Genomic DNA, 11,194 nt, shown 5'->3' on the forward strand with positions numbered 1-11,194 from the left:
CATAAAAATATCTAAATATATATTTATATAAATATATACTTGTATATATAAACATGGTTTATTGTTCTTCAGCTGGATGTGGGGGGGGGGGGGGGGGTGCGGTTAAGCAAACGCCCGTGGATGTGTAAGATTAAATGTTGACGTTACATAACACATAACCTAGAAAGGCCTTAAGACCGTTAACTGCACAAACTATACAGATCAATACAGCTATTTATAAATTCCATGAAATGGCTAGTTAACTATTAATCAATATTTAGTGCACTATATAAGCTTTAAGAAGACAAATATAGGTTAGTTACGTAACGCTGTGTCGCGCAAACCTGGACAGTTCCTGGAAAAGATGAAACGGTTTCGTTATTCTCGAGAAGTAAAACACAAGTGACGTGCAGTATAAATATAGATCTGATGTTGGTGTGCTAGTGTGTTGTCATTCTGGGAAATTGTTTCGTTTCTTTGCATGATTTCTTTGAATGGTTTTTCGTCATTACAGCTAGGCCTACATACATACAGTTGAATAGGAAGGTGAGGTGATTTTATTTACTGGGGTTTTTTTTTCGAGCTAAGTTTGAAGGTAAAGAGTTTTAGATGTTTTAAATTTATAATTTAAAAAAAAAACGCCTTACAGTTTTAGATTTTAATATTTTCTAATTATTTTTAGATTTTAATAACGTTTAAGCAAATATAGATTTTAAATTTAGACAGAGATATGCGATTAAAAAACATATACTTATTAGTTTAACATAATTGTAAAGTGCAGCCATTTATTTTTAAATATTTAGTGGACAAAGATGTTTAGTAGGCCTACAAAATTATAATTTATTCTAACGTGATTTTAAAAAGCAATCTGAAGTCTCAGAAATGTTACATAAATTATGTCTAGACTTGCATAGGATCTCAATTAGTTTCGTCAACTCTCCGATATCATAGCTGAATTAAGCCCAGTCGACCCAGGCAGGTAAGTAAAGTACCTTTCAAACCTTACGAAGGATCGTGGGGCAGGTGAAGTAGAGTTCATCTGCTCCAGTGACCCCCGGTGTATCAAGGAATATTGTGCTCAGTATTTTGCCCAGCTGCCTTTACTTTCCCTTTGTGGGCTCATGGAAATCATACGGACTCGAGCCCGGGATTCGAACTCAAGACTTCCGGATTAGAAGTCGAACGCTCTACCTATCGACCACACCGTCAAATCGACTCAAGTAAATTTAAATAATTTCTCCCTCTTTAATATTCGCCAAGGTTTTTGTAATCAAACTTGTACTTAGATGAGTCGCTCTTACCCAGTAGGTAGTGTCTGAGATGAAATCGTCATTCACCCTTCTTCCATCACGGTTTGTTTTTCATGCCAAAATCTAGTTGTGCAGCTGGTCTAGGAGAGATGGATGACGTAACAAATCAGGCGAAGATCAGGTGCCTTGAGGACGTGAGCAGGTACAAAGAGCAGCACAGGTGCATGAGGTGTAGGAAGAGCACGCTGGTGCAATGTGTGGTCTGCGACAGGTGTCTGGAGTTTGAGTGAGTAGAGTTGTGGCACTTGATTTTATTGGAGAGAATCCCTTCCATCTTTACAATTAAAAATGTGGAAGAAGAAGATAATACATGTTTATATAAAACTACACACGTATTTCAAAATATTTAAACACTCATTTGAGTGTTTTACCCATTTAATATTCCAAAACATCGTTCTCTTTGTTTAGTTGTATTGTCGGGGTTGGCGAAAAGCCTCGAGTTCAAACCCTCGGGTAGACGAGGCTCGACAACTGGGGACAGCAGCTCTTCTAGGAGAGACAACTCCTAGATCAAACAACTGCTGCCTCGTAGTTTGTTCTTGGACAAAGGCTATGGAAGCAAATTCAAAAAGAAAAGCAGGCTGAAATCGGAGTCAATGGCCTCAATGGCGCATAACCAGTTGACACGTAATCCTTAATTGTGCTGGAGGGGATCCCTTCCAACACTATAATTAAGAACGCAGAAGAAGAAGATACGTTTATATAAAACTACACAATTATTTAAAAATATTTTAAACGCTCCTTCGAGTGTCTAACCCGTTTAATATCATTCCAAAACGTCCTTCTCTTTATTCAGTTGTATTATGTATTATGTTTTATATTTTATATATATATATATATATATTTTAATGTAGTCTTGTATCGTAGTTGAAGAGAATAACTCTATATTGTTTTGATTTTCTCATACTTTATGACCACACTATAAGCACACAAATAGTTTAAATAGATTACTATATCTGCTAGGTATTGCTCAATGGAGTGCTGTGTCCAAGATGAACTCGACCACGCTCACATGTGTACTGTCATTGGACTGAAAAAAGGCATCCTGTATGCCCATGAAGACTCAAAGAAAGCACATAGCGTACGCATCAAGGCCAAAGTGTTGGATGATGAAGGGAATCTCAAGTTTGATGAGGTCGATGAAGAGGTGATTACACTGGATAAAGACGTCTCAGACTTAACGATGAAAGAGAAGAAAGCTGATAGGGATGCAAATTTCGTCCAGAGCTGCACCAAAAGTGGCAAGTTTGGTGGTGCAGCAAAGTGTGACTCGGGTACTAACTCTGGTGCAACGTTTGGAGAGTCGTGGTTCAAACCCAAGGCACTCAAAGAGGAAAAAACACAAGGCTCGACAAAGTCGAAATACATCAAGACTAGCGTTAGAGTTCAAAAAGCTGAAAGTTCAAAAACATTGGATAATCCTAATACTAATACTAATCCTGATCCACAAAGCAAAGTCAACAAAGGTAAGTTTTACAAATGGAAATGACTTTAAAATGACAGGTTACATTCTATTGTATTATGAATTTAAGTATATTATTAATTTATATAGTATAATGGTACGGCGTGGCCTAGCTAGACTGCTAACCAGAAAGTCTTGAGTTCAAAACCGGGTTCAAATCAGTAAAACATCCCTGAGTCCACCCAGCTCTAAAGTTTACCTAACTCACGTTAGGGAAAGTAAAGGCGGTTGGGAATAGTGCTGAGTACACTATCCCTTCATATACCGAGGTCACATAAACAGGTGAACTCTACTTCACTTGCCCAATGGACCGCCAGGTTCTAAAACGGAACTTTACTACTACTTTATTTAACATTATCCGCTTATATCCCCGGGTCACAGAAAAATAAAAGAACAGTTACCTACCTTGTGCACTTGGTTTCGAGAGAATTCAATGTTATTCATTAGTACTAAACATTGTTGCAATTCTTAATAATTTCTACAGGTGAACCTGAAACAGGTGTACAGGCTAACGGTGTGGATAGTGGTGTGGCTAGTGGTGTGGCTAGCGGTGTGGCTAGCGGTGTGGCTAGCGGTGTGGCTAGCGGTGTGGCTAGCGGTGTGGCTAGCGGTGTGGCTAGCGGTGTGGCTAACGGTGTGGCTAGCGGTGTGGCTAGCGGTGTGGCTAGCGGTGTGGCTAGCGGTGTGGCTAGCGGTGTGGCTAGCGGTGTGGCTAGCGGTGTGGCTAGCGGTGTGGCTAGCGGTGTGGCTAGCGGTGTGGCTAGCGGTGTGGCTAGCGGTGTGGCTAACGGTGTGGCTAGCGGTGTGGCTAGCGGTGTGGCTAACGGTGTGGCTAGCGGTGTGGCTAGCGGTGTGGCTAGCGGTGTGGCTAGCGGTGTGGCTAGCGGTGTGGCTAGTGGTGTGGCTAGTGGTGTGGCTAGTGGTGTGGCTAGTGGTGTGGCTAGCGGTGTGGCTGTGGCTAGTGGTGTGGCTAGTGGTGTGGCTAGTGGTGTGGCTAGCGGTGTGGCTGTGGCTAGTGGTGTGGCTAGTGGTGTGGCTGTGGCTGGTGGTGTGGCTAGCAGTGTGGCTAGTGGAGTGGCTAGCGGTGTGGCTAGCAATGTGGCTAGTAATGTGGCTAGTAGTGGCAGCCAAGTGGAGTCTTCTGGGCTGGAACTGGTTTCAAGGGAGTCACTGACTCTGACAGTGACTCTGACGCTGAGAGTGAAGAAGAAACCTTGTACGGCAGACGTCAGAAAACAAACCCCGGAGCCGAGCAGAAAATATGTGAACATTGCAAGAACAGGTCAATTAATCTCAAGACCTGCTCACGATGTAAAGTCACGTATTATTGTAATAAAACATGTCAGCTGGCCGACTTCAGGAGACACAAGGAGATGTGCAGTAAGTCTATGTGTCAATCATTTCTTTGGTAGCTTACTAAAATTTAAAAATAAAAAAAATTTGGAATTATAAAGAGACTATACAGCCTGTAACCTAATTTTTGTGTGAAGACAAAATTCTACAATCGACTTGATATATTTTTTTTTAGGATGTATCTTCGAATTCCTTATTTTGATCAGCGGTTTCAAAATATTTTAATATATGGCCTTCCTTTTAATACCTAAAATCTCGTCCCTTGTCTCAATTCCATTTTTGTGTTCTGGGACCATACTAGACATACCCAAGCATTATGAACGATAGAAGCTATTAGTTTGTCACAAAAAAAAACTATAGGCCTACATCTTTTCTATTATTTAGGCGGAGAATGTGGGGAGTTGGACGGGGTGTTGTTATTTTCTCACGGGTTTTCATAACCTGTACTCCCTTCCAGCATAGAATGGTTTGTTTTTCGTAACATTAAAGTGGCATAATTTGTAAAAAGGTGAAATTCCTGTGACAAGCTAGTTAATCAAATAATACTTTCTGAGCTATTACAAATTAAATTAAATTAAATTAATAATAAACCTAAAGGGTTTTATTTTAAGTTTAAGTCTTATTGTAATTCTAAAATTTAAGAAACATAAAACTTGACACAAACATCTATGTCAATCAATACGAATTAGTATTTATATTAAATAAAAAAATGAAAATTTAACATTTTTATTTTGCTATTATTGATATAATATATGTTTATTAAGACTTTGAAAAGCTGTTTCCCTTGTTTACTATCATTTATGAATATGGGAAGTAACTAAAATTGATGTTAGGCAATCAACTGTTTTTCAATTTGCAGCTTGTCTAATTTGATGAAACAATGCTTTAATACATTATTATATTAATTATTGAAAAATATAGTATTTACTTACACCTCGACGCTTTTACATTGCGCATTTCTATTAGTTTTTTTCGCGTCTCCCTTAAGACTAGCGCATATCGCGATAACAACTTTATACTTCTATATATTGGCTTATTTTTTAAGCAGTCACTTCAGTCTTTTCCACACGTGAAGATCTTAAAGAAAAAAAAATAATGTATATTATCCAAAGAATTTTTCTTTATATTTAGACGTTTTGTATTAGATCTATGTATAAGTAAACCATCTTAAATGAATGAAAGTAGGCTACAAGTAAGAAAGAAATATTACTATTGTAAATCTGTATCAGTCCTCACAAGCCGATGATGTAAACCAGGGGTCTCCAAACTACGGCCCGCGGGCCGGATGCGGCCCGCGAGGTCCTCTCATCCGGCCCGCGGAGATTTTTTTGTCCACGGAAAAACGTTTGTTGGTGCTGGCTGAGGAACTTTGCCCAGAAAAATCAAAGACATGCCTGGAAGAAATTGGCCCTGGAACTGAAATTTGATAGTTAATGCGGCCCTCGGACTGAAAAGTTTGGAGACCCCTGATGTAAACTAATACTAAAGCGAACATGCAAGGTAAACTGACGCTGTAAATTACACGTCTGAGGCGAAAAGAAAAAAAAATTAACCAGATAAGCGTTATCCAAAATAATATCCAATAATAAGATAACATCCAAAAAGTTAAACCCGGCAACCAAACTAAAAAAAAAGATTATTAAAAAAATGATGTGAAACCCTTTCCCTAACCCAAACCCTAACTCTAGAGGCGGATAATGAGGTTTCTTTATGGCGTGCGTTTAAATATTTAAATTTCCTGACATCTGAAATAGGTCAAGGTTGCATCCGTGATTTATTTTGGAACTGGCAAAAAGTGGCGGGTCTTAACTGTACACTGATTGCACATTTTGCATTAGTGGCGGGGTTTTTATGGACAATATCCAAAATAATCTAAATTTTAAAAGAAAACGGCAATCGTTGTAAAAATGCAAAAGTTATTTCTTTTTAAATTTCATTGTAGAGAGGTAAAGTTGTATAGAAACATTGTTCAGTAATTGACATCTAAAATCTTGTACATATTAAAATAAAAAGTAGTTGCTTTTCAAACGAGACGGTCAATGGGGCGAAAAAGGAAGGGAGTTTATCTGTATCTTTGGCTTCCGTATGTAAACGGATAATGTGGTTAGTAACATACCCAGCTTTCCATATGTTGTGTCAGGCATACATATCCATATTGGTGTGTAAACTAAGGAACATTGCACAAAATATTTGCAAATAAAGCCCGAATTTGCTATTACAAATATTTTCTTTAACAAATAGCTATTTTTTAAAAAGTAGAATGAACAATTTTCTAAACCACTGTTTCGGTGGTGCTTCTATGGCTTCTAGTAACACAATCGTTGCATATATTTTCAGAGAGAGGCGCACGGTACCTTTCGGCCAGTCAGAAAATCCCGGAGTTCCTGATGTTTAGGTTCATGTTAGGCGTCTCCAAACTAGCGCCGACTCTTTTAGACGTACCTTCAGAGTTTGACTGTAAGCATCGATTTAATCACGCCCATATCTAGCCATATATATATATATATATATATATATATATATATATATATATATATATATATATATATATATATATATATATATATATATATATAGGACATTACCCCCCCCCTTCGTCAATTACCCCCGGGCATTCCCCCATAGCTAATCCTAACCCCATCATCAATCCTAACACCAACTCTACCTACATCTAACCCTAACTCTGACTCTAACACTAGTCCTAACCTAACCCTAACCGGACAGAGAGTAATTGTCAAGAAGGGGGTGGATGGGGATTAGCTCCGGGGTGGAATTGTCCGGGGGTGTTATTGACGCGGAAAGTGGGTAATTTCTTGTATCCTTGTTAAACAGGACAGCCGGTCTTTCAAAGTACAGACATTGTATTGACAAACTTGTAATACAATACAGTGCATCCTTTACCTGTGTAAAAAAAGTTATCACAGTTATCAAAGCTTCTCTCAAAAGGGGTGTAATTTTAACAACTTATAAGCTGCCATAACTCATGTCAAACATGACCTTATCCCAAACAACAACCCCAACACGTCCTCTCTAACAGTACCTAGTCCTAACACAAACGATTATATTTTTGACGAATAATTTCTATTCTCATTATATCCAACTTCTGCTTGTTTAGGCATACCTTCATGATGAACTTTTATACCTGTGTACATACTTAAGAAGTCACGTGAACCACTAAACGTTATACTAGCATTTATAATATTATAAACTTGCTTAATTGATTTGCTATTTTCTACTCCAGTTGCATTTTTTCGAAGTTCGGCCAGTATCCTGTTGGAGATTGTTGGGCCGTATTTTCATCCCTTTAGGCTCGGAGTGGAAGTCATGGTAGATAATCTCTTTTGTTGTCTTGATTTTAGTGGTAGATAATCTCTTTAGTTGTTTTGTTTTTAGTGGTAGATAATCTCTTTTGTTTTCTTGTTTTAGTGGTAGATAATCTGTTTTGTTGTCTTGCTTTTAGAGTACATAATCTCTTTCGTTGTCTTGTCTTTAGTGGTAGATAATCTCTTTTGTTGCCTTGTCTTTAGATCTCATTTCACACATTTACAGACATAGTTAATATATACGTACCCATATCACACATTTAGACACGTGGTTTATTCATCAATACTCATAACAAGTACTCTTGTATTCACACAAATACCGTATTATTTATACTTTATAGTCATTATATGGATCACCATGACACACACTCTATAACACACTTAGATGGATCAACATCCTCCACACTCTATAAACCTCACATAGACCACCATCCCCCACACTATAACCCTCACATAGACCAACATCACCCACACTATAATCCGTACATGGACCAACATCCCCCACACTATAACCCTCACGCAGACCACCATCACCCACACACTTTAACCCATACATAAACCACTATCACCCCCCCCCCTATTCTCCACACATAGACCACCATCACCCCCCCACTATTCTCCACACATAGACCAACATCACCCCCACACTATTCTCCACACATAAACCACCATCACCCCCCACTATTCTCCACACATAAACCACCATCACCCCCCACTATTCTCCACACATAAACCACCATCACCCCCCACTATTCTCCACACATAAACCACCATCACCCCCCACTATTCTCCACACATAAACCACCATCACCCCCCACTATTCTCCATACATAAACCACCATCACCCCCACTATTCTCCACACATAAACCACCATCACCCCCCACTATTCTCCACTCATAAAACACCATCACCCCCCCCCCCACTATTCTCCACACATAAACCACCATCACCCCCCACTATTCTCCACACATAAACCACCATCACCCCCACTATTCTAAACACATAAACCACCATCACCCCCCACTATTCTCCACACATAAACCACCATCACCCCCACACTATTCTCCACACATAAACCACCATCACCCCCCCACTATTCTCCACACATAAACCACCATCACCCCCCACTATTCTCCACACATAAACCACCATCACCCCCACTATTCTCCATACATAAACCACCATCACCCCCCACTATTCTCCACACATAAACCACCATCACCCCCCACTATTCTCTACACATAAACCACCATCACCCCCCACTATTGTCCACACATAAACCACCATCACCCACATACTCTAATCCTCACTTTACTTCCATCAAAATACTCACGAAACTCACCCCCCCCCACACACCCTGCCCACAGGACCTGCAGGGAAACAAGTCTCACGTGATGTTCTACGACCCAATGAACGTCTACTTCCACGCACCAGCCCCCGTGTTTTTCGGCTTGCCCATACCTCTGGCCCAGTGCTTGACCCCCGGGCGTTTCATCCTGTTGAAGGAGGCGCATTGGCACAACTTTCTGGATGGGACCGTTGGCTTCAGGATTGATGATCTGTCCACTGTGTATTTTGTCATGTAGCTTATCATAACTTGTGGGACGGAGTGGTCTAGCGGTGGAGAGCTGGACTGCTAACCCGAGTTCGAATCCGGGTTCAAGTCAGTAGACCTTCCCTGAGTCCGCCCAACTCTGATGGGTACCTAACTCACGTTAGGGAGAGTAACGGCGGCTGGGCATAGTGCTGACCACACTATCTCTTCATATGCCGAGGTCACAGAAACAAGTGAACTCTACTTCACTTGCCCCATAGAAAGGGAAACTTTACTTTATCATAACTTATCATAAATTTCATAACCTATCATAGCTATCAATACTATCATAAACATCATAACCTATCATAACCTATCATAGCCCATCAGAGCTGAGATATCATTTAGCCACCTATTTAAATCGTTACAAAATCAATGTCGTCTGACCCGTATTATCGCTTGGCTAACTGCCCCGTGATTATTTTTCTTAAATAACCATATCTGTTATATTAACACAACTTATTGTTCTGTTATGGCGCCAAAATTCTATTGTTACCCAAACCCGTACTTGTGTTTCTTCCTTAAATTAAAAACAACAATTCAAAATTAGTTCTGACATTTTGATTACATTTACTCATTAACAAAGAATTTTAATAGTAAATTTATTTGAAAAGTTTAATAAGGCCGTTCAATCCTTAGACGTATTGACTGAACTACTGTAAGGAATTATCTGAAAAGGGGAGTAATGCTGAGTTAAGACGATCACGGAACAAATAATAATCGGGAATTTCTGAGGACCTTTTGTTGATATCCACACAAGGGGGGGGGGGGGGGGGCTTAGAATAAACCATATCATGTCTATTTATAAATACAGAGGTTCCATCAGCATGTATATATCTTGTGATTTTAAGTACACTTTTTAAAGAATCAGAAATGTTATATCGTAATACAAGTTTGTTATTCATCTTTTCCCAATAGTGCCTAAGATATATAACATAATAAGGATACAGTTTTGAAACATAATCGTAAATTACTAAATCAACTTTTAGATTATTTAGTTAGTATGGCGTTGAAGGAACCGATAAAAATGTGTTAATGACAAGCTTTATTATATCGAATTATAGCTTTATGCCAATTACGCTGTTGTAGTTTCTAATTACATTAATAAAGCCTCTAATTACGTTGTTGTATCGGCTACTCTAGATAATTAGATTTCTTTACCGGTAACAACCAACTGCTAATATCTTTTCACTACCTCACTGCTACGCATGAGTATGAATTGTGTTTATGAGTTCAATGCAGAAACGTGACAGCAAATTTTTCTCGTTCAACTTACAACTTTTTATTTTACAGTTCTACTCAACAAATAGGCCTACAGTTCTTTGAAGTTGAAGCATATGGGAAAATTAGCCGTTAGCCTCTATGTAAGCCAGGAGCGGAACTACGGTGCCGCCAGACCCCGCAATGCGGGGGGGGGGGGGGGGGGTCACGCCATTTAGGGGCCCACGGCCAACCCTAATAGTTTTTATTAGTTTTAAAAAATCTAATTTTCTTGCAATTTTTGACTTGATGTTTGTTTTGTAAAACGATCACTATAGCTGCGGTTGGATTATCTTTATTCTATAGACACCACCCCACGCTCTTGTTTATTCTTTTTCCCTTTCTTTTTAAACCACTGTGAAAGCCGAGTCCTTTCTCTTCTACATTTAAACTTAACAAAGATAAGCAAACGTTCAAACCACTTCCATGATTTATTTCCCTTTTTTAAATAGTCAAATTAGGGTGCTCATAAGCTCCTTTTAATAGATTTGTACTAAACAAATTAAAAAGCAATTACTTCTCTTACTAAATATTTTTTTTCATAAAATACTTACTAAAGAGTGACCTTGTTTAAAAAGGAAATGTATTTAAAATTAATAATATAAATAAAATAAAAAACATAAAAATAATCATAACACGAGACACCATTACTTCTACAAAGATTTCATGCTTATATTCACTTGGCCAAGGCGATGTTAAGTACACCCATAGCAGATAAAATAAAATTGATATCCTCATTAGACACGAATACATTTACACACATGACATGATGTAGTAATTTGTTTTAATTGAAAAAAAGACACCATTTTTCAAAACCCGAACAGGCCAGCAATGAGTATCCTATGCTCTGTTCGTATATATATATATATATATATATATATATATATATATATATATATATATATATATATA

At 38.6% G+C, this 11,194-nt stretch overlaps 1 protein-coding gene across 1 annotated transcript; it reads left to right on the plus strand.

The window, feature by feature from the left end:
• Positions 1 to 496: 496 nt before the first annotated feature.
• LOC131931123 (uncharacterized) lies at positions 497 to 9,772 on the plus strand. The gene is made up of 8 exons (XM_059287830.1): positions 497 to 525; positions 1,285 to 1,515; positions 2,253 to 2,755; positions 3,236 to 3,816; positions 3,873 to 4,131; positions 6,442 to 6,561; positions 7,346 to 7,431; positions 8,796 to 9,772. Exons 2-8 carry the CDS (start codon positions 1,343 to 1,345, stop codon positions 9,012 to 9,014), a joined length of 1,941 nt encoding a protein of 646 aa, XP_059143813.1. The 5' UTR covers positions 497 to 525; positions 1,285 to 1,342; the 3' UTR covers positions 9,015 to 9,772.
• The last annotated feature ends 1,422 nt before the right edge of the window (positions 9,773 to 11,194 follow it).

Source organism: Physella acuta, unplaced genomic scaffold (genome assembly GCF_028476545.2).
Source record: "Physella acuta isolate Inbredline_101_S28 unplaced genomic scaffold, ASM2847654v3 ptg001894l, whole genome shotgun sequence".
NCBI lineage: Eukaryota > Metazoa > Mollusca > Gastropoda > Physidae > Physella > Physella acuta.

Excerpts from the sequence above, each read along its gene's own strand:
- LOC131931123 (XM_059287830.1), top strand. The coding sequence starts at position 1,343 with ATGCCAAAATCTAGTTGTGCAGCTGGTCTAGGAGAGATGGATGACGTA. Across the intron at positions 2,756-3,235 it reads ACAAAGCAAAGTCAACAAAG|GTGAACCTGAAACAGGTGTA; the intron begins GTAAGTTTTACA and ends TAATTTCTACAG. Across the intron at positions 4,132-6,441 it reads GAGACACAAGGAGATGTGCA|AGAGAGGCGCACGGTACCTT; the intron begins GTAAGTCTATGT and ends ATATATTTTCAG.